Source organism: Cebus imitator, unplaced genomic scaffold, assembly GCF_001604975.1.
Source record: "Cebus imitator isolate Cc_AM_T3 unplaced genomic scaffold, Cebus_imitator-1.0 Scaffold52, whole genome shotgun sequence".
In the NCBI taxonomy this organism is placed as follows: domain Eukaryota; kingdom Metazoa; phylum Chordata; class Mammalia; order Primates; family Cebidae; genus Cebus; species Cebus imitator.
The window spans coordinates 6,970,695-6,997,804 of NW_016107367.1; the positions used below are offsets into that span (position 1 = coordinate 6,970,695).

Below are 27,110 nucleotides of genomic sequence, written 5' to 3' on the forward strand. Positions count from 1 at the left end.
AAAAAAAAAAAAAAAAAAAAGAAAAAAGAAAATAAGTAAATGAATAAATAAATAAAATGAAAATAAAAAATCAGTTCAGCCAACCTCTCTTGACCACACTTTTTCCTTTAACTCCTGCCTTCTTTCTCTGGACCTCCTCCTTTTACAGGAAAATTCCTTGAAATATTTCTCTATTCTCATTGTCTTCGATTCCACTCCACCGGCTCCCTCTTGAACCTACTTCTATTAGACTTTCGTCCTACTCAGTGCCAAAACATTCAGTGGTCAATTTGCAGGTTTCACCTTACTTGATTGTCTGCAGTATCTTACAGAGTTCATCATTCTTTCTTTTTAGAAACTTTTTTTCATAATTATTTACTCCCCTCTTATTTCCTCTCCTGCCTCCTGCCTCCCCTTCTCAACCTCCTTTCCTAATTTCCTCCCGTTTCCCTATAACCTCCAACATTGAAGGGTGCCCAGGCTCAGTCCTCAGGCCCCATTGTCTTCTCCATATTCATTCACTAGTTGATGTCATCCCGTCCCAAGGATTTAAGTATCCACTATATACTGTCAGGTCCCATGATTATATCTCCAGACCTGACCTCCCCCAGGATCACGAAACTCTTTACGTCCAATAGCCCACCCAGAATCTATACGTGGATATTAATTATCTCAAACTTCCTGTGCTTTCCACTGCATTCTACCCCAGCCAGCACCATTCCCTGTCTTCCTTATCGCAATAAACGGCAGTACCATACTTCCAGTTGCTTAGACCAAAATCCTTAAAGTTATCCTTTGTGTCTGTCATCCTTACAGCCAAGCTTTGAACAAATCCCATTGACTTTATCTTCAAAATATGTTAGAAATCTGAACAGTTTCCAGTATCCCCGCCATTCTCACCCGGGTCTTAGGCACTACCCTCCTCACTGGTTTCCTTGCTTCCGGCTCCTGCCCTTGCCCCAAATAGTACATCCTCAGCACAGCAGAAGGAGAAAGCTGTCCTTTTGTGACTTCACATGGATTATATCGCTTCTGTGCTCAAACAGTCTAACGGTTGCCCATCTTATTCAGAAAGAAAGCCAGAGCTTCAGGAGGGGCTATGAGGCTGGGCTTGGTCTAACTCTCTCATTACTGCTTTGATCTCATGACCACATTTTCCCATACTTCAGCTAGATGGATCTAGGTTGGTCTACAAATGCAGCTGCACATTTCTGCCTTACTTCTTTGCACTTACAGTTCCCACTGCCTGGGACGCCTTTCTCCAGAAAGCTGATTAGCCAGCTCCCTGATGGCTTTTCCCTTCCTACTCAAATGTCACATTGTTGGAAAGACCTTCCTCTACCTTCCTGTATAAAATATAACTTTCCTGACCCCCCACAACCTTACTTCCCAGCTCTCTATGTCTTTCTCTGCTTTGTCGTTTTCCATAGCCTGTTTCAACACCGGAAGTACTCAATATTTACTGGCTTGTTTATTACCTATCTATCTCTCCACCCTGCCAGAATTAAGCTTCACAAGAGGAGGGACTTTATTATTTTACTGTATCCCAAGTACCTACAACAGTTTCTAACACCTGGTGGGCACTAGACCAATATTTGTTTCATGAATGAAAGGAGATTCATCTTTATTACTCTGAGAATGTGAATACAAGTTAATAATGGGAAAGAGAATTAGGTCTTTGTGGTCACATCCATACTTTCCTTCATTTTCTGCTATTCTCCTGAACTAAACACATCCAAAGCAATCAAAAACACCTTCAAATTGTATATCTTTGTCGTAAGACACTTTAAAGACTTCATTGAAAAGCTATACCTTAAAAAATGTGTGTAAGATGCCTCCTTCCGCTCCATACTGGAGTCCAGCAGCAACTACGTAAGTTGAAAATTTTCTGGACTATTAGATAAAATACAGGAAAAAAAGGTGAATGTAACATTATTAATCATATTGAACCAGATTATTTTAGTAGTTAAAACGGACACTTTCAGAGCTTCCGTCAACTCTGGCAGGTAACTGAGGTACTGTTTGGGATAGAAACCGTATCTCCTAAAGGGGGAAACACTACCCCCACACTATTCAGGAACACTTCTGACCACTATTAATTTTTTTTGTTTGTTTTTTGGAGACAGAGTCTCATTCTGTTGCCTATGCTGGAGTGCACTGGCGCGATCTCGGCTCACTGCAACCTCCACCTCCCGGGTTCAAGCAATTCTCCTGCCTCAGCCTCCCGAGTAGCTGGGACTACAGACATACACCATCACGCTCTGCTAATTTTCTGTATTGTAGTAGAGACAGGGTCTCACTATGTTGCCCAGGCTGGTCTTGAACCCCTGAGCTCAGGCAATCTGCTTGCCTTGAGCTCCCAAGATGCTAGTCTTACAGGTCTGAGCCACGGTGCCTGGCCTCACTATTAAAATATAACAGGGTCTCCTAATTAAATTAAAGCCAGAGTTTTTGTGAAACCCTAATATCTGTAAGTCTATGCTGGGCACTGAGTGGGAAAAGAAGATAGAAAAACAGGTCTTTCCATGAGGATCTTTAATGATCTAGTAGGAAGGGAGACATAACAAATGAAACCAGGGAGCTGGTAATGGGCCTTAACACAGGACGGAAATGCACACGGATTGTCCACTTCACCCTGGATGAGCAGTTTAGGCAGTGAAGGAACTGGCCTCAATATTTATTTATTTTTAATTTTTGTGGGTACATAGTAGGCATACATATGTATGAGCTGCATGAGATGTTTTGATATAGGCACGCAGTGTGAAATAAGCACATCATGGAGAATGGGGTATCCATCCCTTCAAACATTTATCCATTGAGTTACAAACACTCCAATTACACTCTTTATTTTAAAACCTACAGTTCAGTTATTACTGACTATGGTCACCCTGTTGTGATATCAAATAGTAGGTCTCATTCATTTTTTCTAACCGTTTTGTACTCATGAATTATCCCTCCCTCCCCCTACCCCCCACTTCTCTTCTCAGACTCTACTCTCTGCCTCAGCATTCAGCCAGATAAGCTCAAAATACCGTCTTTATTACTGATAGGAGTTCTACTGAAGGACATGCGTTAGGTGAGCCATGACAATGAGCTTCCTAACCCCGAATCATATTGAACCAGATTATTCTCTACACAGAAAAAGAATAAGATGAACTTTTCCAACCAGTCCCAGGCAACCAACACTGGACAACTAGGGACTTCTTCATATGGCGGCCTGCTGCTGTGAGTCTCAGGGTATGAAGAAGGTGAAATACACAGTAGCTGCCATTCCCAGAGAGAAGGGAAGGAGGAAGGGGCCAAGCTCACATGGCCAGGCCCTTCCCAAACCCACCAATCAGAAAACTTGCTTGAGCTTCTTCAGGCCAACCAGGAGGTTTTTTGTTTGCTTGTTTGTTTGAGACAGAGTTTTACTCCCGTTGCCCAGGCTGGAGTGCAGTAACATGATCTAGGCTCACTGGAACCTTGGCCTCCTGGGTTCAAGCAATTCTCCTGCCTCATCCTCCCAAGTAGCTGAGATTACAGGCTAGAACCACCATACCCATCTAATTTTTGTACTTTTAGTAGAGACAGGATTTCGCCATGTTGGCCAGGCTGGTCTTGAACTCCTGACCTCAAGTGATCTTCTCGCTCAGCCAAAGTACTGGGATTGCAGGTGTGAGCCACTGTGCCCAACCATTTTAGGAAGAATGTTATTCAGGTTCTTGTGGGAAGGTCACAAACATTAGGCTTAAAAAGGGGGACATAACCACAGGTACAACAGAGATTTTAAAAATTATGAGAGACTTACGGACAACTTCATGCCAATTAATTTGAAGATTTAGCTTAAAGGGTTCATTTTTTGCCCCCAGACTCCTGCTAACTGCCTTCCCACAGTCCAAGACAGTTTTCAACCAAAGTCTACCGAACAGTCCAAGGCTAAGTCCAGAGACAGAGCAAGATGGCGGGACGGAAATCTCCCCCGAAAAGACAAGAAGAAGTCTCTACACAGAAGAAACAGCTTCATAAGACCCAAGAATCAGGTGAGCCCCCATAGTACCTATTTTAACTTCTTACCGCTGGAAGAGGCACTCAAGAACCAGAAAAAACAGTTCGGAATTGCCAAAGCCACCTGCCCCCATGAACAAGAGAGCATTTCTGAGCGCTGCAGGAGGGAGAACAGAGCAACCGAGAGGTACTGAACTCAGCGCTGTCCTGTTAGAGCAGGAAGGAAACCCAGGCCAAGCATAGCAGAGGCCAGCCTGGCCCAAGGAGGGAGCATTTAAACTAGCCCTGTCAGAGCGGGGTCTCTGGTACCAGCAGTCGGAGCTGAAGTGCCTCCAAGCAAACTTGAAAGACAATCCAGGCCCTAAGGACTGCAAGTCTTAGGCGAGTTCCAGTGCTGAGAGAGGCCCAGAGACAGTGGACTGCGGAGGGCACGCAACATACCGAGACACCAGCTGGGGCAGCCAAGGGAGAGCTAGCACCAACTCGCTTCTAACCCCAGGCTGCACAGCTCATGCCTCCAAGAGACCCCTTCCTTCTGCTTGAGGAGCAGAGTGGACAGAGTGGGGAGGACTTTGTCTTGCATCTAGGACACCAGCTCAGTCACAGCAGGAAAGGGCACTGCTGAGCAGTGAGGCCTCATTCTAGGCCTAGCTCCCAGGTGACATTTCTAGACACACCCTGGGCCAGAAGGGAACCTATTGCCTCGAAGGAAAGGACCTAGTCCTGGCTGCATTCATCACCTGCTCACTGAAGAGCTCTTGGGCCCTGAATAACCAGCAGTGATACCCACGTACTATGTTGAGGGCCTTGGATGAGCCTTGCTGGCTTCAGGTGAGATTCAGCATTTACCCAGCTGTGCTGACGATGGGACAAAGCTCCTTCTGCTTGAGAAAAGCAGAGGGAACAGTAAAGGGGACTTTGTCTCGTGCCTTAGGTGCCAGCATGGCCAAAGTGGGGTAGAGCACCAAGTGGGCTCTTGGGGTTCCTACCATGACCTGACTCTTGAATGGCATTTCTGGACCTGCCCTGGGCCAGAGAGGAGCCCACTTCCCTGAAGGGTGAGTCCCAGGCCAGACAGCAGCCAAGACCGGCTGACTTAAAGAGACCTGGGTCCCTAAGGGAATATCAGCGCTAGTCTAGCAGTACTCCTTGTGGCCTGGGGTAGCTACTGGGTGAGGCTTCTCTGCCTTTGGAAAGAAGAGGGAAGACTGGGAAGGACTTGTCTTGTGGTTTCAGTGCTAGCTCAGCCGCAATACAATAGAACACCAGGGAGACTTCTAAGGTTTATCACTCTTGTCCCTGACCCCTAGAAGGCACTTCTGGACCCACCTGGGGCCTGGGGGACCTTGCCACCCTGAAGGGAAGGACACAGGCCAGGGTGGTTATGCCACCTGCTGATTGTAGAACCCCGGAGCCCTGAGTGAACACAGACAGTAACCAGGGAGCGGTTACAGCAGGCCTTGGGTGACACTGAGTGCTGTGCTGGCTTCAGGTCTGACCTAATATAGTCATAGTAGTTGTGACTACAGGGGTGCCTGTATCATTCTACCCCCCAGCTTCAGGTGGCTTAGAACGGAGAGAGAGAGAGAGAGAGAGAGAGCGAGAGACAGACTCGGTATGTTTGGGAGAATGTAAGGGAAGAGAACAAGAATCTGCCTGGTGATCCAGAGAATTCTTCCAGGTATAGTCTAAGACTATCAAGGGGATACCTCTATGAGTCTGCAGAAACCACAGCATTACTGGCTTGGGGTGTCCCCTAAAGCAGATACAACACAGATCATAGTACCCAAGTCCTTTCAAGTATCTGGAATGGCTTCCCAAGAGGGACAGGTACAAACAAGCCCAGACAGTAAAGACTACAATAAATACCTAACTCTTCAATACCCAGACACTGAAGAACATCTGATAGCATCAGTACCATCCAGGAAAGCATGACCTCACCAAATGAACTAAATAAGGCACTGGGGACCAATCCTGGCAAAACAGAGACATGTGACCTTTCAGACAGAGAATTCAAAACAGCTGCGTTGAGGAAACTCAAAGAAAATCAAGATAACACAGAGAAACAATTCAGAATTCCATCAGATGAATTTATTTTATTATTATTATTTTGAGACGCAGTCTGCTCTGTCGCCCAGGCTGGAGTGCAGTGGCACGATCTCAGCTCACTGCAGCCTCCGCTGCCTGGGTTCAAGCAATTCTCCTGCCTCAGCCTCCCAAGTAGCTGGGATTACAGGCATATGCCACCATGCTTGGTTAATTTTTGTATTTTTTAGCAGAGAGGGGGTTTAACCATGTTGGTTAGGCTGGTCTCAAACTCCTGACCTTGTGATCTGCCTGCCTCAGCCTCCCAAAGTGCTGGGATTACAGGCCCCATCAGATGAATTTAACAAAGAGATTGAAATAATTTTAAAAACTCAAGCAGAAACTCCAGAGCTGAAAAATGCAATTGCCATATTGAAGGATGAATCAGAGTCCTTTAATAGCAAAATTGATCAAAGAAGAAAGAGTGAGCTTGAAAATTCCCTATTAAAAAATATAGTCAGAGGAGACAAAAGAAAGGAAAAACAATGAAATATGTCTACAAGATGTAGAAAATTGCCTGAAAAGGGCACCTCTGAGAGTTATTGGCCTTTAAGAGGAAGTTGAGTAAGAGATAGGTGTAGACAGTTTATTCAAAGGGATAATAGCAGAGAACTTCTCAAATCTAGAGAAAGATATCAATATCCAAGTACAAGAAGTTTACAGAACACTAAGCAGATCTGACTGAACAACATGATATGGGGTCTGTGTTCCTGCCCACATCTCATGTCGAATTGTAATCCCCAGTATTGGAAGAGGGGCCTTGTGGGAGGTGATTGGTTCATGGGGCCGGATTTACCCCTTGCTATTCTTGTAATAGTAAGTGAGTTCTCATGAGATCCGGTTGCTTATAAAAATGTGTAGCAGTGACAATTAGCTAGGCATGGTGGCTCCTGCCTGTAATCCCAGCACTTTGGGAGGTTGAGGGGGTGGATCACCTGATGTCAGGGATTTGAAACCATCCTGGCCAACATGGTGAGACCCCGTCTCAAAAAAAAATGTGTGTAGGAGCTGCCCCTTCACTCTCTCTTCCTCCTTCTCAGGCCATGTATGATGTGTCTGCTTCCCCTTTGTCTTCTGCTATGATTGTTTTCCCAAGGCCTCCCCTGCCATGCTTCCTGCAAAGCCCATGGAACTGTGAGTCAATTAAACCAATTTTTTTTTTTTTTTTGAGACAGAGGTTTTCTTTTGTTGCTGAGACTGCAGCACAAGGGTGTGATCTTAGCTCACCAGAACCTCTGCCTCCTGGGTTCAAGCAATTCTTTTGCCTCTGCCTCCCAACTAGCTGGGATTACGGGCATGTGCCACCATACCTGGCAAATTTTGTATTTTTAGTAGAGATGGGGCTTCTCCATGTTGGTCAGGCTGGTCTCGAACTTCCAACCTCAGGTGATCTGCCTACCTTGGCCTCCCAAAGTGCTGAGATTACAGGGGTAAGCCACCGCACCCGGCCTAAACGTCTTTTCCTTATAAATTACCCAGTCTCAGGTAGTTCTTTATGGGAGTGCAAGAACGGACTAATACATGAGACAACCTATAGGCACATAATAATCAAACTTGCCAAGATAAAGAATACAAAAAAGGATCCAAAAACCAGCAAGAGAAAAACACAAATAACACATAATGGAGCGCTAATACATCTAGCAGCAGATTTTTCAGTGAAAAACCTTACAGTCCAGGGGAGAGTGGCATGATATATTGAAAAGTGCTGAAGGAAAAAAAACTTTTCCCCTAGAATAGCTTATCTGGTGAAAATCTCCTTCAAGCAGGGAGAAGAAATACTTTCCCAGACAAACAAAGCTGAAAAATTTCATCAATACCAGACCTGTCCTATAAGAAACACTAAAGGGAGTACTTCAGTCAGAAAGAAAAAGACATTAATGAACAATAAATAATCAACAATAAATAATATAAAACGCACTGGTAATAGGAAGTACACAGAAAAACACAAAATATTAAACACTTTAACTATGGTGTGTAAACTATCTTATCCTAAGAAGGAAGACTATAAACAATGAACCAATCAAAAATAATGACTACAACAACTTTTTATGATACGGTACAATAAGATATAAATAGAAACATCAAAAAGTTAAAACATTGGGGGATGGAAGAAAGGCATAGAGTTTTATTAGTTTTCTTTCTGCTTGTTTCTTTATGCAAATTGGGTTAAGTTGTTATCAGGCTAAAACAATGGGTTATAAGATAGTATTTGCAAACCTCATCGTAACCTCAAACTAAAAAACCTACAATGGATACACAAAAAATAAAAAGTCAAGAACTAAATCATATCACCAGAGAAAATCACCATCCCTAGAGCAAGATAGGAAGGAAAGAAAGAAGGAAGATAAGACAATAAAACAATCAGAAAACAAATAACAAAATGGCAGGAATAAGTCCTTACTTACCAATAATAACATTGAATGTAAGTGGACTAAATTCTCTAATCAAAAGACATAGACTGGCTGAATTGATTAAAAAAAAAAAACAAAAAAAAACAAGACCCATTGATCTGCTGTCTACAAGAAACACGCTTTACCTGTAAAGACACACATAGACTGAAAATAAATGGATGGAAAAGGTATTCCATGCCAATGGAAACCAAAAAAGAACAGGAGTTGCTATACTTATATCAGACAAAATAGTTTTCAAGACAAAAACTATGGCCAGGGATGGTGGCTCACGCTTGTAATCTCAGCACTTTGGGAGGCTGAGGCAGGTGGATCACCTGCGGTCAGGAGTTCAAGACCATTCTGGTCAAGATGGTGAAAGCTCGTCTCTACTAAAAGTACAAAAATTAGCCATGTGCGGTGGTGGCTTCCTGTAGTCCCAGCTACTTGAGAGGCTGAGGCAGGAGAATCACTTGAACCTGAGAGGTGGAGGTTGCAGTGAGCTGCCGGGATCATGCCACTGCACTCCAGCCTGGGTGACAGAGTGAGACTCCATCTCAAAACAAAAACAAAACCCCCAAAGGAAAAGGATAAGCCCAATTTCACACAAGTTCCGGAGAACAGAAAATACTGCTCCCAGACTGGGTGCAGTAGGCTCATGCTTATAAGCCCAGCACTTTGGGAGGTTGAGGTGGACGAATCACCTGAGGTCAGGAGTTTGAGATCAGCCTGGCCAACACGGTGAAACTCCATCTCTATTTAAAAAAATACAAAAAAAATGAGCTGGGTGTGGTGCTGCATGTCTGTAATCCCAGCTACTCAGGAGGCTGAGGCAGGAGAATTGCTTGAACCAGGAGGTGGAGGTTGCACTCCAGCCTAGACAACAGAGTGAGACTCCTTCTCAAAAAAAAAAAGAAAATACTGCTCCCAATGAATTGTATGATGACAGCAGAGCCAGGATACTAAAACTAGAAAAATACAGTATAAGAAAGGAAGATTATAGGCCAATCTCACTTCTAAAGTGGAATAAAAATGGAAAGAACTCACATACAACATTAGTAAAGCAAATCTACAAACATGTTTAAAAAAAAAATCCGTCATGATCAGAAGATATAAACATCAAAGACAAGTGGGATAATTATCTATTACAACAAATTAAATGAATTGTCACTGGGGTGTGGTAGATTGTTTTCCCCCAGGGATCACACACAGTGCTCACTGATCACTTAATGAATTGACTTAAGTGACTTTTACACAGATTGGCAATTCTGACTTATTCAAAATACAAATTAAAGTCAAAATTATTTTATTTTATTTTATTTTTTATTTTTTTGAGACGGAGTCTCGCTCTGTTGCCAGGCTGGAGTGCAGTGGTGCGATCTTAGCTCACTGCAGCCTCCACCTCCCGGGTTCAAGTGATTCTCCTGCCTCAGCCTCCTGAGTAGCTGGGACTACAGGCATGTGCCACCATGCCCAGCTAACTTTTGTATTTTTAGTAGAGACAGGGTTTCACCATGTTGGCCAGGATGGTCTTGATCTCTTGACCTCATGATCTGCCCACCTTGGCCTCCCAAAGTGCTGGAATTACAGGCGTGAGACACCACACCCAGCCCAATACTTTTATTTTTAAATACAGTATTTTAACATATTCTACATAATCAAGGCCGGGCGCGGTAGCTCACACCTGTAAGCCTACAACTTTGGGAGGCTGAGGCAGGTGGCTCACCTGAGGTCAGGAGTTCACAACCAGTCTGGCCAACATGGTAAAACCCTGTCTCTACTAAAAATACAAAGTTTAGCTGAGTCTGGAGGTGTGCACCTGTAATCTCAGCTACTTGGGAGGCTGAGGCAGGGGAATCACTTGAACTTGGGAGGTGGAGGTTGCAGTGAGCCGAGATCATGCCACTGCATATCAGCCTGGGCAACAGAGCAAGATTCCATCTCAGAAAAAAAAAAAAAAAATCAGTGCGACTTATTAAAAGATGAAATCAGCCGGGCATGGTGGCTCACGCCTGTAATCCCAGCACTTTTGGAGGCTGAGGTGGATGGATCATGAGGTCAGAGGTTCAAGGCCAGCCTGGCCAACATGGTGAAACCCTGTCTCCACTAAAAATACAAAAATTAGCCAGGCATAGTGGCAGGGGCCTGTAATCCCAGCCACTCAAGGAGGCTGAGGCAGGAGAATTGCTTGAACCCAGGCAGCAGAGGTTGCAGTGAGCCAAGATCAGGCCACTGCACTCCAGCCTAGGCGATAGAGTGAGACTCCATCTCAAGTAAAATAAAATAAAATAAAATATGAAAGTAAGTTTGGTATCAGGCAATTCAGGACTATTTTGGCAACTTATATAATTATTAGGGACTCCTCTTTGCCTCAAAGTACTGAATAGAAGTTCACCTTTTGTGTATGTAGTCTTGTATATGAATGTGCTGGCTGAGGATGTAATAACAGTAGATAAACACTTGACAACACAGAGCACATAGACTGTGTCTGCTTTATCGATGGCTGTGAGGACAGCTCCTCATCACACGTGCCTGGTCCATAATCGGATTTAACTGGACATTTGTTAAATGAATGTGTTAAATATTTCCAAAGGTCTATCTCCCAGATGAAAACATTAGCATCACTGATCAAAATGGATCATTGGGATGACCAAATTGGCCAAATCAATCTTATTAATGGTGTAGAAAAGAGTGATTAAGAAAGTTGGGGGTAAAAAGAATAGATTTTTACAATGAAATTTTGGTTTTATTATTTAAATGACAAGTTAATGTTTTGTAATAAAAGATGTAAAGATGATCATATTTTTCATGTTATTCATTTGAATCAGCTTTATATGCGTGAGCATACATTTTCAACCTGTAAATTAAACATAAATGATCAAGAAATCACGGGTTCCAATAAAGTAATATATTTACGGAATTTAGAACTGGAATAGGCCAGGCGTGGTGGCTCACGCCTGTAATCTCAGCACTTTGGGAAGCCGAGGCGGGCGGATCACCTGAGGTCAGGAGTTCAAAACCAGCCTGGCCAACATGGTGAAACCCTGTTTAAAAAAAAAAAAAAAAAAGAACTAGAATAAATTTAAACCATCAAATCTAGCCCTTTTACTTATTTTAATCTCAAAAGTTTAATAACTTGGCTAAGGTAATAAGTTAACGGACAGAAAAAGGTCTAGAATTCCTCATTTTCTGTTGTTTCTTCAAATGTTTTACACTCACAGTGCTTGGATTGGTCAAGTGTTTTTTACAGCAGGACAGAAGTTCCTATGGTAATATCATCTGAGACCACTAGGTGTCATCTTATAACTATTATTGCAGTTCACTTAGTGCCGGTCTTCCACTAACGGGAAAAATGTAATGGCACTTTCAGAGGGTTTGGGGCTTTCCACAAGTTAAATGAGGATGACAGTAGCACCTGCCTCACAGAATTTTGGGAATTGTATATGAGACTCTTGAAGATGACATGAGGTACCATGAGTACAACACTGAGAGCTGTGCTAAGTACACAGTAGTGAGCCCTCCTTAATTTTTCAACTGGCGGAGGCCCCTGTGTCGCCACTGCCCCCCACGCCTGTCCCCACCCCCACTCCGCCCCTCGTGGCACTCCTGGCTGCGCGCTCCGCCTGGAGCCTGCAGGAAGTGGACGAGCAGCCGCAGCGCTCCCTGCATGTCACCGACACGCGGCGGCGGTGGATGAGCAGGGTACAGTACCGACGCCCACCCGGGTGAAGCACAGACCCACCAGCATTTCGTGGGATGCTCTTGATTCAGGGAATCTCTACACCTTGGTCTTGACAGGCCCAGATGCTCCCTGCAGGAAAGATCCCAAATGCAGGAATGGCACCGTTTCCTGGGGGGTCAACATGAAAGGCAATGACGTCCGCGGTGGCACAGTCCTCTCCGATTATGCGGGCTCCGGGCCTCCCAAGGACACATGCCACTGAAGTGTGACGAGCCCATCCTCAGCAACCAATCCGGAGACCACTGTGGCAAATTAAAGGTGATGTCCTTCCGTAAAAAGGACACCCGGGGCCCCGGTGGCCAACACGTGTTACCGGGCCAAGTGGGACAATCTGGGAAGCAGGGGGCAGCTGGGAGACCGGGACCGTCCAGGAGGCCCAGGAGGCCCCAAGCCGTGTTCTCCAGTTCAGTGCTGGGTGTACAATAGATTTCTCCTCTTCCCGCCCTCCTCTTTGGACAGCCAAGACTTCAGTGGTCAGATGGTGGCTTAGGGTGACTTTTCCTGCTGCCTGGCCTTTATCATTCTAGTCACTCACTCTGGTTTATGTTTTGATCAAATTTGAACTTCATTTTGGGGGATATTTTGGTATTGTGATGGGGTCATTAAATTGTTAATATGAAAATAGCAACCCAGAATTTAAAGAAGAAAAAATTAGGCAGAAATAGACCCATGTCTACAGTAATAGAGCAAAGCATCAAAGAAGAATCTTTAAGGGAGGTTAAAAAAGAAATAAAAAAGAAACAAAAGGATTGGTTGCCTCTGCCTTTGTGGCACGAGACCAGAGCTGCACGCAGCATGTTTTTGTGGCGCTGTCGCTAGACAACCAGCGGCTGGCATTGAGGCTCAGCCCCAACATGGGCCTCTCAGATGCCTTAATAGGTGTCAGTATCTCACGCTGGTCCCTTTAAAGACCAATCCTGTAAAAAGGCGAAGGCAGAGCGGCTTTACTGTTGTTGGGACATGACCCCCTACATGGGCAGCAGAGCTGGCTGTCAGCTTATCCGATATCTCTACGTCTGTGTCTGTTCAGCTGACTGTTCTTCATGGGGGTAAGAAAAGCTGATCTGGAATTGCTGAATTTTGTGTTAATTCTGCTGTTTCCTTACAGTCTAATAAAACAAAAACCCTGAATGAAAAATAATAAATAAAAAATAACTACTTACTCATTGCCAGGGCATTCCCATCATCTTTTCTGATGAAAGGCAAGATAAATAAAATAATTTTATCATGGCTATATCAAAATGATGAATTTTGCTGGGACAGAAAGCTAATAAGCTTTTAATATTGTTTACATGAACTTCTTAGCTACAGGAATGTCTTAATGATCAAGGATGTGTCAAGATAAATTCTATTGAATGATGGGATTTTGGATTTCAAAGTAAAAAAAGCAAACCCCACAGGCTTTGGTGGCTGACAGCTCTGAATCTCAGCTCCACGCCAGGAAATGCGACGAGGACAACAATGTGGGTAGATAATAGTCTTGTTATAAGGAGTAGCTCAGACGAGGCCAAGGCCGAGGCCGAGGTGTGCTCAGGACAGTGCTCAGTAAATCCTAGTTATGTGACCTAGCCTAGGGCAAATTATTTAACCTCTGGAAGCTCCCATCTCTTTATTCGTAAGATGAAGTTAATAGGCACTTTTCAGAGTTGTTTTAAGAAACAAATGGGGGCCGGGCACAGTGATTCACACCTGTAATCCCAGCACTTTGGGATGCTAAGGTGGGCAGATCACCTGAAGTCAGGAGTTCGAGACGAGCCTGGCCAACACGGTGAAACCCTGTCTCTACTAAAAATAAAAAAATTAGCTGGGCATGGTGGCTCGCCACTGAAATCCCAGCTACTGGGGAGACTGAGGCAGGAGAATCACTTGAACCCAGAAGGCAGAGGTTGCAGTGAGCCGAGACTGTGTTACTGCACTCCAGCCTGGGCAGCAAGAGCAAAACTCCATCTCAAAAAAAAAAAAAAAAAAAAATGGAAACAAACGGGAAAGATTTTGGGAACAGGGAAAATGTGGTTCCCCTGTTCCCCATTCCAACTCTGGGTTATTTGCCTCTTCTGGGCCAGACAGCTTTTCAGACACACAGACCCCTTTGCAGGTGAGGGCTCAAACTCGGCTGGGTGGTGATGGAAGGCATTCAACCCAGTGTGCTGGACCAGAACCTGGGCCAGGACCCCTAAGGACAGGGCGTCCTGGGGTGAGTCTAACGCTCAGACATCTGTGGGTGTAAGACCCGGGAAACTAAGCAAAGAGATGTTCAAATACTTCAGATGGTGTCCATGGTGCATTATGACAGACTTACCTTTTTTCCAAATTTGAGAACCATTTTTTCAGCATTTATGTGGTCCAGAAAATTAGGATGAGCTTTCCTTCTTCGATAATCTTCTTCAGTGAATGGAACCTCAGAATCCTCCTATTATAAGAAAGAATGAAAAGGTACAGACTTGGTGAGTTAGAGATATGTGTGACTTCTAAGGCTAAAGATGTGTTCCTTTAAGCTCAAACAAAGCTTACAACTACTGCTTATTTTATGTTCTTATTTTTGAGACAGGGTCTCGCTGTGTTGCCCAGACTGGTCTTGAACTCTTGGGCTCAAGCGATCCTCCTGCCTCGGCCTCCCAAAGTGCTGGGATTATAGTCATGAACCACTGAGCCTGGCCATACTGCTTATTTAATTTATTTTTTTGTTTGTTTTTTCTTCTTTTCTTTTCTTCTCTTTTCTTTTCTTTTTTTTATTTAATTTATTTTTGAGATGGACTCTTGCTCTGTCACCCAGGCTGGAGTGCAGTGGTACGATCTTGGCTCACTGTAACCTTCACCTCCCAGGTTCAAGTGATTCTCCTGCCTCAACCTCCCGAGCAGCTGGGATTACAGGTGCCTGCCACCATACCTGGCTACTATTTATATTTTTAGTAGAGATGGGGTTTTGCCATGTTGGCCAGGCTGGTATCAAACTCCTGACCTCAGGTGATCCTCCCGCCTTGGCCTCTCAAACTGCTGGAATTACAGGCGTGAGCCACTGTGCCCAACCATACCATTTACTTGAATAGTAATTTACTCTTCCTAAAAATGCTGTAGGAGATAAATTTTATAATTTAAATTTAATCTAAACAAAATTAAAAACTAAAAGTCTTCTTTTGCAGAGGTGGTAACAGGTTGCCACTGAGATTCCATAGAGGTATTAATATTAAATATAATTTCTTTTTTTTGTAGAAACAGGGCCTTGCTCTCTTGCCCAGGCTGGAGTGCGGTGTCCTGATCATAGCTTACTGCAGCCTTGAAATCCTGGGTTCCAGTGATCCTCCTGCCTTAGCCTCCCTAGTAGCTGGGACTATAGGCACACACCACTGTGCCCAGCTAATTTATTTTCTTTTTTGTAGAAACAGAGCCTCAGATTGTTACCCAGGCTGGTCTCCACGTCCTGGCTTTAAGCAATCCTCCCGACTTGCCCTTGCAAAACGGTAGGATTGCAGGTATGAGCCACTTCGTCCCAGCGTGTAGTTTTATTTTTTTAACCTAAATTGTTTTTTCTTTTTTCTCTTTGCCACACTGGCCCTCCCTGGAATAAATAACATGTTTAAAAAAACATTCCACATGCAGGTTGCCAGCTCAGGCTTTAAAAACTGGTTTCGTTAGCTAAGATTAAGTATCTCCTGGGAATGAGGAATGAAAAATATTTCTTGACAGTTCACTGACCCGTACCTCATATTCAGTCTCTCCACAACCCCCCACGCTGTGAAGTCCCATAGAGGGATGCAACCAAAATAACTACATGAGAACCTACTGGAATCAAAAGAAAAAATGGAGAGCCATGCAACAGTGTGATTTGGCAAAAATCTATCTAAATTCAGAGATCCTTGTTGGAGCAGAGTTTTAAAAATATGATGTTCAATATGGAACCTTTCAATCACAACACATTGGTCTAAGTTAAATAACCAATCCAAGGCATTTGAGCCAAGGACTTACAAGGAAACAATCGAAGAGTTCAAAGAAACACACAATAAAAACTCTACTGAGGCCAGGTGCGGTGGCTCATGTCTGTAATCCCAGGACTTTGGGAGACTGAGGTGGGTGGATCACTTGAGGCCAGAAGTTGAGACCAGCCTGGCCAACATGGTGAAATCCCGTCTCTACTAAAAATACAAAAATTAGCTGGGCTTGGTGGCACGTGCCTATAATCCCAGCTACTCAGGAGGCTGAGGCAGGAGAATCGCTTGAACCTGGGAGGCGGAGGTTGCAGTGAGCTGAGATTGCGCAAATGCACTCCAGCCTGGTGATGGAGCGAGAATCCTTTTAAACAAACAAACAAACAAAAACAAAACAAAACCAAAAAACGAAAGTAAACCCCTACTGAGGTAGGAGCACGACTGCTCCTGAGAAAATGACTGGAGCCCAGCTGGGAATTGGTAGGAGTGCAGTAGGTGATAGGGAGATTATCAGGGCTTCTGGGCCATGCTGAGTTTAGATTCATTCCAACGGCAATGGAAGGGTTTTAAGCTTTTTTTTTTTTTTTTTTTTTTTTTTTTGATAAGATCTCACTCTGTTGGCCAGGGTGGAGTGCAGTGGCACAATCACAGCTCACTGTAGCCTCAACCTCCTGGGAATAGCTGTTTTTCCACTTCAGGCTCCTGAGTAGCTGGGACTACAGGTGCTTGCCACCATGCCAGGCTAATTAAAAAAATTTTATGTTGTAGAGGTAGGGTCTCACTGTGATGCCCAGACTGGTCTCAAACTCCTGGTCTCAAACAATCCTCGTGCCTTGGCCTCCCAAAGTGCTGGAATTACAGGCTTGAGCTACTAAACACAGTTGGGTTTTCAGCTTTTAAAGGAGGACAGCAACATGATCTGAATTATATTTAATATTTTGATACATATTTTAATATATCATCATGTACATATTTGAAGTAATATATAATATTGCAATACATGTATTTCTTTCTTTTAGCCACCTGGCTTGCTTTTGATTGGTACATGTATTTTTAACTCCGTATGTCACCCTTGTACCAATTCTGGAGGTACATGTGATATTTTGACATTTTTTTTAATTGATATATCATGGTTGTGAATTACATTTCAGCAAGACAGCTGAGGCTGGGCTGTGGAGGATGGATTGGAGGCGCAAAGGCAGGCCCCAGCTGCACGACCGCCTGAGTAGTCCAAGTAGCTGAAGGCTGAGGCTGAATTTGAATTTCAGCTCAATTTGAATTTCAGATAAACAAATGACTAATTTTTTAGTCACGGGGTACGGGCATGCTAAAAAATTATCTACTATCTATCTGAAATTCATATTTAATGGGGTGTCCTTGATATTCACTTGCCAGATCGAGTCTGGAAACAGTGCAGTCAGCTTTGCCTTCAGGATGAATGGAGTCCTGGTCCCTCTGCAGCCCCGGCTCACGTGGTATGGTGGGCCAGCTCACCGAACCCCCCCTCCTGCTCCCTGTGACTGGCCCAACACCCCTCTTCTGGATTTGCCCCACCCTTAGTCCTCAGCTGCCAGGGAAATGGTCACATTCCATGAGGTGAACCACGAGAGAAGCACAGGTTTGATGGCCAGTCTCTCCCCTGACATTTTGAGAATGTGACTGATAGAAAAGGAAGATCAGTCTCTCTCTGGCCAGTGGCTCCATAGCCCATAAATTCCAACCAGATGGGGCTGCAGGTTCTGGGCTGTCATTCCTTGATTCCTGGTTGGGACATAGGTCTGTTTGTGTATTATGCACCTTTGCGACTAGTTGCTGGGCTGTGTTCCCTTTAGTCCTTAAATTTCACTTGTTACAACAACAAATACAGTGTATTTTGAACCCAAACCTTTAACATGGGTGTTAGTTCCTCCCAACTGCTTGCATCGTTTGCCTTTCCAGTAAAGGGTGAGCGGCTGACCTTTCCTTTAGCAGGCATTACAGCCGTTCTCCTTTCATTGTTATGTTATATATCGATGGCTGTCAGCTTTTCTGGAAACAGCCTGCCTTACTACCATCTTGTTATAATTACTAAGCTTATTTAGAGGCTTCTTCTTTCTAGGAGGTAAAGAAAACAATCTACAGAGAAAAATATATAAGAAATTAAATATAATTTCTCTTTTTTGTAGAAACAGGGCCTCGCTCTCTTGCCTAGGCTGGAGTGCAGTATCCTGATCATAGCTTACTGCAGCCTTGAAATCCTGGGTTCCAGTGATCCTCCTGCCTTTCTAGGAGGTAAAGAACTCTGCAGAAGAGAGCTGGGGGGATAAGTGCTCTGATCTCATTCTTCTCAATTCCCCCATTCTCTCACCAGTGTGTCCCATTGGCCAAACCCAGTTGGGAGCAGAGGACAACGTTGCTTGCTGATCTAGACCACAAATTCAGAGCAGGGTGGAGAAGAGCAGAGGGTGGCCCTGGAGGGGCAGATGGAAAACACCCAGCAGGCAGAATCACTTTCCTGGTGCTCGCCTTCCCACAGCATGGCTGGTGGGGGCCCTCTTTGTCCTCTCAGGCCTGCCCAGGACATCTCTGAAAAGATCTTGGCTCTCAAGCATCAACAATAGGTTCCAGCCTATCCCAATTTTCACTGGCCCAAGACACGGTATCAACTCCCTCCCACAGAGTCCTGGAGTTACTTCTACCAGAAAACATTCTTAGAAAATACAATTTGTGTATTGGGGGTGCTCAGAAAGGCTGCTGTTGGGACATCTTTCTTAGTGACAGAGCTTATCTTTCAAGGTCATCAGCTGACAATGATTTTTTCCAACCTATTATGTTAGTGACCCTTACTTTACTTAGAGCTGGTTTCCTTGGCTGTTAAGACTTCCTGTGTGACTGAGGGTGGTGGCTCACACCTGTAATCCTGGCACTTTGGGAGGCTGAGGTGGGCAGATCACCTGAAGTAGGAGTTTGAGACCAGCCTGGACGACATGGTGAAACCCCGTCTCTACTCAAAATATTAGCCAGGAGTGGTGGCATGTGCCTGTAATCCCAGCTACTTAGGAGGCTGAGGCAGGAGAATCACTTGAACCTGGGAGGCGGAGGCTGCAGTGAGCTGAGATCATGCCACTGCACTTCGGCCAGAGTGACACAGCAAGATTGTCCAAAAAAAAAAGTACTGCAAGGCCAAGGGGGAGCTAAGAAAGTACCAGGAGTCAGGGTGAGGCGCGGTGGCTCATGCCTGTAATCCCAGCACTTTGGGAGGCCAAGGTGGGTGGATCACCTGAGGGCAGGAGTTCAAGACCAGCCTGACCAAGATGGTGAAACCATGTCTCTACTAAAAATACAAAAATTAGCTGAGTGTGGTGGCGGGCGCCTGTAATCCCAGCTACTCGGGGGGCTGAGGCAGGAGAATTGCTTGGACCTGGGAGGCGGAGGTTGCAGTGAGTCGGGATTGTGCCATTGCACTCCAGCCTGGGCGACAGAGCGAGACTTCGTCTCAAAATAAAAATAAAAATGTAAAAAAAGAAAGTACCAGGAGTCCTTGCAGCTCACCTTTCGTCTACCCATCCCAAGTCTATCTTACAGGGATTACGATTTAGAGTCCAGCTAGAACTCTCCTTTCAAAAGCCAACCCTAGGAAGTCTGGCAGAGGAAACCCTTCTTTAGAGGTCTCTGTTTTATAGACTTCATCTCTAAAAACAAAACAAAACAAAAAAGACTTCCTGTGATGATGACAAGGAGACAGAGAAAAGCAGAGAGGAAAGTGTGGGAGGATTTACTGAGTTCCCCCTGGCTCCCAGCCCTCGATGCCCAGTGGCATCTCTGACCGTTGATTTTGTAAGACATTGTTTATATCTTTCTAACATATCCTCTTTCTGATTAAGAAAGCTGGATTCGGCTGTGCGTGGTGGCTCACACCTGTAATCCCAGCATTTTGGGAGCCCGAGGCGGGTGGATCACGAGGTCGGTGGATTACGATCAGGAGTTTGAGACCAGCCTGACCAACATGGTGAAACCCCATCTCTACTAAAAATACAAAAATCAGCTGGGTGTGGTGGCATGAACCTGCAATCCTGGCTACTCATGAGGCTAAGGCAGGAGAATCACCTGAACCAGGAGGCAGAGGTTGCAGTGAGCCAAGATTGTACCACTGCACTCCAGCCTGGGTGACAGAGTGAGACTCCATCTCAAAAAAAGCAAGCAAGCAAGCTGGATTCTGTTGCTTACAAGCACAAGTGTTACTCAGCTCACTCTGACTTCAAACGATGCCACATCTCCTTCTGCCACGCCCCCTTCAATTAGACTTGTTGGGAATAAACTTGTTTTGCATGATTGGTCTTGTTCTATCTGTACCCCCACTAACTTCCTCATCCTCCTGGATTATTTAGAAGTAAATCTCAAACACAAATATTATTTATTACTTCATTAATCCTACTGCAGGTAGATTTCTCAATCAAAAAATATTTAGCAGCATTTGGTCTTCTTTGAGGAATCCTCCATCAGTTCTACTATTTTTCCTTTTTTTCGTTTTTGAGACAGGGTCTCACTCTGTCACCCAGGATGGAGTGCAGTGGCAGCGATCTCTGCTCACTGCAACCTCTGCCTCTCAGGTTCAAGCAATTCTACCACCTCAGCCTCCTGAGTAGCTGGGACTATAGGTGTGTACCACATACTCAGCTAATTTTTGTGTTTTTTGGTAGAGACAGGGTTTCACCATGTTGACCAGGCTGGTCTCAAACTCCTGATCTCAAGTGATCTGCCCACCTCAGCATCCCAAAGTGTTGGGATTACAGGCGTGAGCTGCTGTGCCAGGCTTAATTTTTCTTTAAAAATTAAAGTTTTATGGCTGGGTGCGGTGGTTCATGCCTGTAATCCCAGCACTTTGGGAGGCCGAGGTGGGCGGATCATCTGAGGTCGGGAGCTCGAGACCAGCCTGACCAACATGGAGAAACCCCATCTCTACTAAAAATACAAAAAATTAGCCGGTGTGGTGGCACATGCCTGTAATCCCAGTTACTTGGGTGGCTGAGGTAGGAGAATTGCTTAAACCTGGAGGTGGAGGTTGCAGTGAGCTGAGATCATGCTATTGCACTCCAGCCTGGGCAACAAAAGCGAGACTCTGTCTCAAAAAAAAAAAAAAAAGATTAAAGTTTTGCCTTTTAATCTTAGTTATGTAATCCACCTGGAATTGACTTTGTGTGTGGCATGAGGTAGAGAAGTTTTGAAAATGATGAAAGTGTTCTGTATCCTGATTGCTGTGGTGGTTTCACAACTGTATGCATTTGTGGAAACTCAGGACTATAAAACAGTAAATTTATGTATTTATTTGAGGCAGGGTCTCACTTTGTCACCCAGGCTGGAGTGCAATGGTATGATCTCAGCTCACTGCAGCCTCGACCTCCGCAGCTCAAGCAGTCCTCCCACCTCAGCCTCCTGAGTAGCTGAAACTACAGGTGCGCCACTGTGCCTGGTTAATTTTTGTATTTTTTGTAGAGATGAGGTTTTGCTTTGTTACCCAGGCTGGTCTTGAACTCCTGACCTCAAGCAATCCTCCCATCTCTGCCTCCCAAAGTGGTGGGATTATAGGCATGTACCACCACACCTGGCCTAGTACATTGATTATATCTTGATAAATCTGACTTTGAAAACCATCATTCGTCACTGGGGAAATGCAAACTATAACCACAGTGAGAGGAGAAGGGCATGCCAAAAGGACACAGGAGCTAACTCAGGAGCCATTGCCCCATGTTTTCTTTGGGGACCCTTCTCTTCTCCACTCTCAGTCCATGCAGTGTAGGGGGCTGATCATCCCTGGCTGTCTAAGTGGGTATATGATCCCGGGTCTGCCCAGTCATGCCCCTGGCCACAGTGACTAGTCCAAGGTTAGGCTCATGACTGAAGACCTGCCCAAACACACATTCCAGTCCTAGGATGGGACATGATCTACAGTGGGAAAAGGGAATTGAAGCTTGTCGGATGTCTGCCTGGGAGTTGCTGGGAGCCAGAAGGTGGGGCAGGCTTACTAGAGAGTGAAGTCTACTCAGAGTAGAAAAGAAACCATAAAAGAAAGAGAGAGATTTGGTGAGCATTGAGGACATTGTTGAATCCTCTGGGTCCAGCCATTCCTGAAGTCTGTTATTGGACTTCTTCATTATTTTGCTTATCTTGGTTGGGACAGTCAGTCAGGACGCTAGCACAGTGATCAGCCAGTCCATCAATTCACAATTATTTTATAGTGGACACTTAGCTGGACACTCTGAAGGAAGGGATTGTAACAGGAATAAAATGACCATGGCCTGCTCCTTGAGGTGATGGCATCCAAAGCAGGTAAGTAAACTTTACAAGGAAAGAGCATGAAACCTATGGTCCCTGCCCTCAAGGACTGAGGCAATTAAACAACTACATACCATTTGATGCAATAAGTGTGATGAATCCCTAAATATCTCCTTGTTATGTATAATATTCACTGACCATGACATGCACTTTTTCACATTATCATTTCTGAAATTAGAACACATCTGGAATCAATGGCTTATCATTGTGGTCAGCCAGGAAGCACTGGCAGCATGGCTACGGGTGACTCAGTGACTTTGAACATACTGTTGCCATTGTTATCACTTCAAGTTGTCTCAGGTACTACTCGAGTTGATTTCATTGCCTTTTGAAAGAATACACTGTGACTCAGCACTGAAATGGAAAGGTAGTGCGTAGGCACACAGGCACGGGAACACAGCAGCAAATGCCAATTTGACGTTAGTCAAGAGAATAAGCAATGTTCGAAGAATGTGGTTCATGTTCTCTTGCAACATAATAACCATGTACTTTATAGGAAGGTACTACAAACAAATGACATGATTCAGGTTTTATATTGAGTTGTACGGAAAAAGAATGTGGTGTGATTCAGAGATAGAGTCTGAATATGAGGAAGTTTTGGGAACACTATAATCACTGTATTTTACATATATTTTCTATTTATTTATTTATCTAGAGATGGAGTCTCACTCTGTCACCCAAGGCTGGAGTGCAGTGGTGCCATGTTGGCCCACTGCAACTTCCGCCTTCTGGTTTTCAAGCGATTCTCCTGCCTCAGCCTCTCAAGTAGCTGGGATTACAGGCACCCAGCACCACATCCGGCTAATTTTTGTATTTTTAGTAGAGACGGGGTTTCACCATGCTGGCCAGGCTGGTTTTGAACTCCTGACCACAGGTGATCTACCCGCCTCAGCTTCCCAAAGTGCTGGGGTTACATGCCTGAGCCACTGAGCCCAGCCTATATTTTCTTTTTAATGTATGCACAAGAACGTTACGTGACAGCAATATGGGTCTAAGTAAGTCTAAAAGAGAGCTCTTTCAATATGATTAAAATACAAAGTATAAGTGATAAATAAGCTTTGCTATAGTTTCATAAGCAGCATATTTTTCTTTCTTAGAGGCATATAAAACAATGGAATCCCTTAGAATTGAATGTGCTTAGAGGCAATGAACTCTGTTGGGTGTTTTCTATGGAATAGGATTCAGGAGTGTGAGAATATACAACTCGCTGTAGGAAGCTTCCTCTGCACACAGATTACAAGGTGTTAAGGGTAAAATGTTACCTAAAGGAAAGCTAACACTCTACTTACGGGGTCCAGGGATTTGGATTTTGCCCAGGTCAACACTGTGGACAGTAAAATAAATACCTTCTGCTTTTCAAAGTGGCTGACTTCTTCATTCAGAGCTGTGGGGCCAAAAAGCAGAGTGGTTATTCAGACCCAGGAACAACTTGTTTTTTTCTAAATCACGTGCACTATTAGTCACCAATAGGAGCCATTTAATGCCAGGGCACTGTTACCTCTGATGCTTCTTTGACCTGTTCCCATCACTGTTCTTCAAATCCCCCTCCTTTCTCACCACCTGTATCCGAAATACGGATCCCCACAGGCTGTTCAGAACCAAGCATTTCCGCCTCATCAGCGCTCTCCACTGCAGCCCTTTCTGTCCGCTATGCTCATCAGTTGCCTGATACTTTCCGAGCTGAGTTCAAAATTGTGGTCCCTTCCTGGTTTCTGGCCTCTGACCATGTGCTTCTACTTTTTGGGAGGGCTGGTGAAAGTAAGGGTCACAGCTGACATGAATTAGAACAACTCATGGGCTTTGTTGAATTCCTCTCACTATGAGAGAGGTATTCTGTGTTACAGATGTGGAAACTGAGGCACAGTTTGCCCAGGATCATAGAGGGAAGTGATGGGGCACAGAGTCCGATCCAGGCTGTCTGGCTGCCAGACCCGTGCTGTCTCCACCATGCCACCTAGCCAGCTGCCCAGAAAAGGGAGCAGGCTGGGGATGGAACAGCAGAGGCTCTACATCAGAAGGTAAGGCCCTCTTAGGAGTTCCCATAAGGCAGCCCTGTTCAGTGAAAGCCACTGTGGAAGGAAGTAATTTGGGGTGAGCCCATCATTCCCACTCCATCCCTGGGGCTGTGGGCTATAGTGCAGATCACTGATAAGGCAGAAATGTTTGGTTATCAACAACTTGTAGGGATCTGTATTTAGGATAGAGGTAAACAGAAAGATGAGCATTTAATTTCCAAAGGGTTTATTGCTTTGCAGAAAGGCTCTCTATACATTTAAGCATCGAATCTCCTTGAAGGTATGTGGCTAAGGGATTCCATTAAAATATTCTTCATGATGGATAATTTTCAAGAAAAATATAGGCCAGGCGCGGTGACTCACATCTGTAATCCCAGCTCTTTGGGAGGCCCAGGTGGGTGGATCACCTGAGGTCAGGAGTTCAAGATTAACCTAACCAACATGGAGAAACCCCCATCGCTACTAAAAATACAAAATTAGCCGGGCATGGTGGCACATGCCTGTAATCCCAGCTACTCAGAAGACTGAGGCAGGACAACCGCCTGAACCCAGGAAGCAGAGGTTTCAGTGGGCCAAGATCACACCATTGCACTCTAGCCTAAGCAACAAGAGCGAAACTCTGTCTCAAAAAAAGAGAAAAGTATCTAAGCTGCAAAGTGAGGTCTAATTTAATTGTCAGAGAGGCTAAGTGATGCAGCTGTCATGGTATGATTTTAGTTATCATGAGGTGATTCCCTAAACAAGCAAAAAAATGAAATGCCGATATCCTGGATCTAATAAATGTATGGATTTCTACCCTAAAATGAGAAAGTGTTACAGAATTAAGTCTAAGAACACCACTATGATCATGTATTAATCCAAACTTTAAGTGTCAATTTTGTTTCTATTTTTTTTTTTTTTTTTTTTTTTCAAAAATCAAAGAGCAACAGAAGTCTTAAATGAAGCATTTATGCATAATTTGCATATATATAATGTTCATCTATATAATTTTCATATATTTGTTTTATATATATATGAAAAGCATTCCATATTCATTAGCAAATGAGGAGACTTTTGGAAGCAACAATCATTCCCTAATCACAGCAACATGAGAAGGTNGGGGTTTCACCATGTTGACCAAGATGGTCTCGATCTCTTGACCTCGTGATCCACCCGCCTCGGCCTCCCAAAGTGCTGGGATTACAGGCGTGAGCCACCGCGCCCGGCCTTGTTTCTATTTTTATTCTAATACCAAAAATTCTCTCTTCAATTTATTTTGCTCTTTTAACCGTTCTGCTCTGCTGAGCTTCAGTTTGGCCTATTTTGTGAATACTTGGCACACTTTGTGGTCCTCTAACTGGGTTATCCTTTTTTATTTATGATATTTATAATAGATCTAAAATGATTTGCTCGTCCCCCTTTGAATACACCTTCATCTATAGGCAAATATTTTCTCTCATTTCTAATAATGTGTTCCTCTTTCTTCGGTCATCTTGCCTTCCTTCCATAGTATCTGCAAAAGGCAAGGTGGGAGAAGTCTAAAACATTTAAAAATAATTTAATAAAACATTATGAAAAATGATATGTAGCTGGGTGTGATGGTTCATGCCTGTGATCCCAGCACCATTGAAGGCTGAGGATCACTTGAGGCCAGGAGTTGGAGACCAGCCTGGTCAACATTGGTAGACCTCATCTCTACGAAAAATTAAAAAAAAAAATAGCTAGGTAAACACCTGTAATTCTAGCTACTTGGGAGGCTGAGGCAGGAGGATTACTTGAGGCCAGGAGTTTGAGGCTGCAGTAAGCTATGATTGTACCACTGCACTCCGGCCAGGGTGACAGAGTGAGACCCTACCTTTTAAAAAAGGAAAAAAGGAATACATATCCATTGCAAGAAAAACAGAATCTAAGAATGTGCATCAGGTAAAATGACAAAGTCCTCATCCCTTGCCAACCCCATACCCTCTGGTGACAGACTGAAGGATCTCTGACTATGCTTTCTTGCAGACGCAAACACTGTATATCCCAAAAACAAAGTAATTCAGTTAAAACTTTTCCTCTAAATAGAGAAGTAAATTTCTTGATTATTTGAATCTCTTTATTAGGAGGAAGCAGTAAAACAGCCTACATTTTAAAGCTCATGAAAGGAAATACAGTGTCAAAGCTTGAGAAAAGGTTATGTTCCCTTGAGGGGGAGAGGGTAGTTCTAAGAAAGGCTGATGCCCATCTGTCACAGCAGGAAGTCAGTGGTTAAAGTCGGAAAAGCACAATCAGTAGGCACCTACGGAGGCATTTTGATGTATTAAATGAGGTTGCTTGGCTGGGCGCTGTGGCTCCTGCCTGTAATCCCAGCATTTTGGGAGGCCAAGGCGGGTGGAACACTTCAGGTCAGGAGTTTAAGACCAGCCTGGCCAACACGGGGAAACCCCATGTCAGCTAAAAATACAAAAATTAGCCAGGCATGGTGGCATATGCCTGTAATCCCAGCTACTCGGGAGGCCGAGGCAGGAGAATCACTTGAACTTAGGAGGCCTCAGAGATTGCTGTGAGCTGGGGCAGTGCCACTGCACTCCAGTGTGGGTGAAAGAGCAAGATCTTCCTGGTCAACATGGTGAAACCCCGTCTCTACTAAAAATACAAAAAATTAGCTGGGCATGGTGGCGCATGCCTGTAATCCCAGCGACTCAGGAGGCTGGGGCAG

General features: G+C 44.4%; 1 protein-coding gene and 1 pseudogene across 3 annotated transcripts in view; one reads left to right on the top strand and one right to left on the bottom strand.

The window, feature by feature from the left end:
• AK7 (adenylate kinase 7) overlaps window positions 1–27,110 on the bottom strand; it is a 79,298-nt gene that overhangs the window by 38,638 nt on the left and 13,550 nt on the right. For all 3 annotated transcript variants that reach the window (XM_017528171.2, XM_017528170.2, XM_017528169.2), the window contains exons 4-6: window positions 23,705–23,799; window positions 14,480–14,590; window positions 1,792–1,872 (exon numbers count right to left, since the gene is read on the bottom strand). In XM_017528171.2, the coding sequence (XP_017383660.1) occupies window positions 1,792–1,872; window positions 14,480–14,590; window positions 23,705–23,799 (287 nt within the window). The remainder of the gene's footprint in view (window positions 1–1,791; window positions 1,873–14,479; window positions 14,591–23,704; window positions 23,800–27,110) is intronic.
• LOC108303987 lies at window positions 9,538–12,670 on the top strand (annotated as a pseudogene).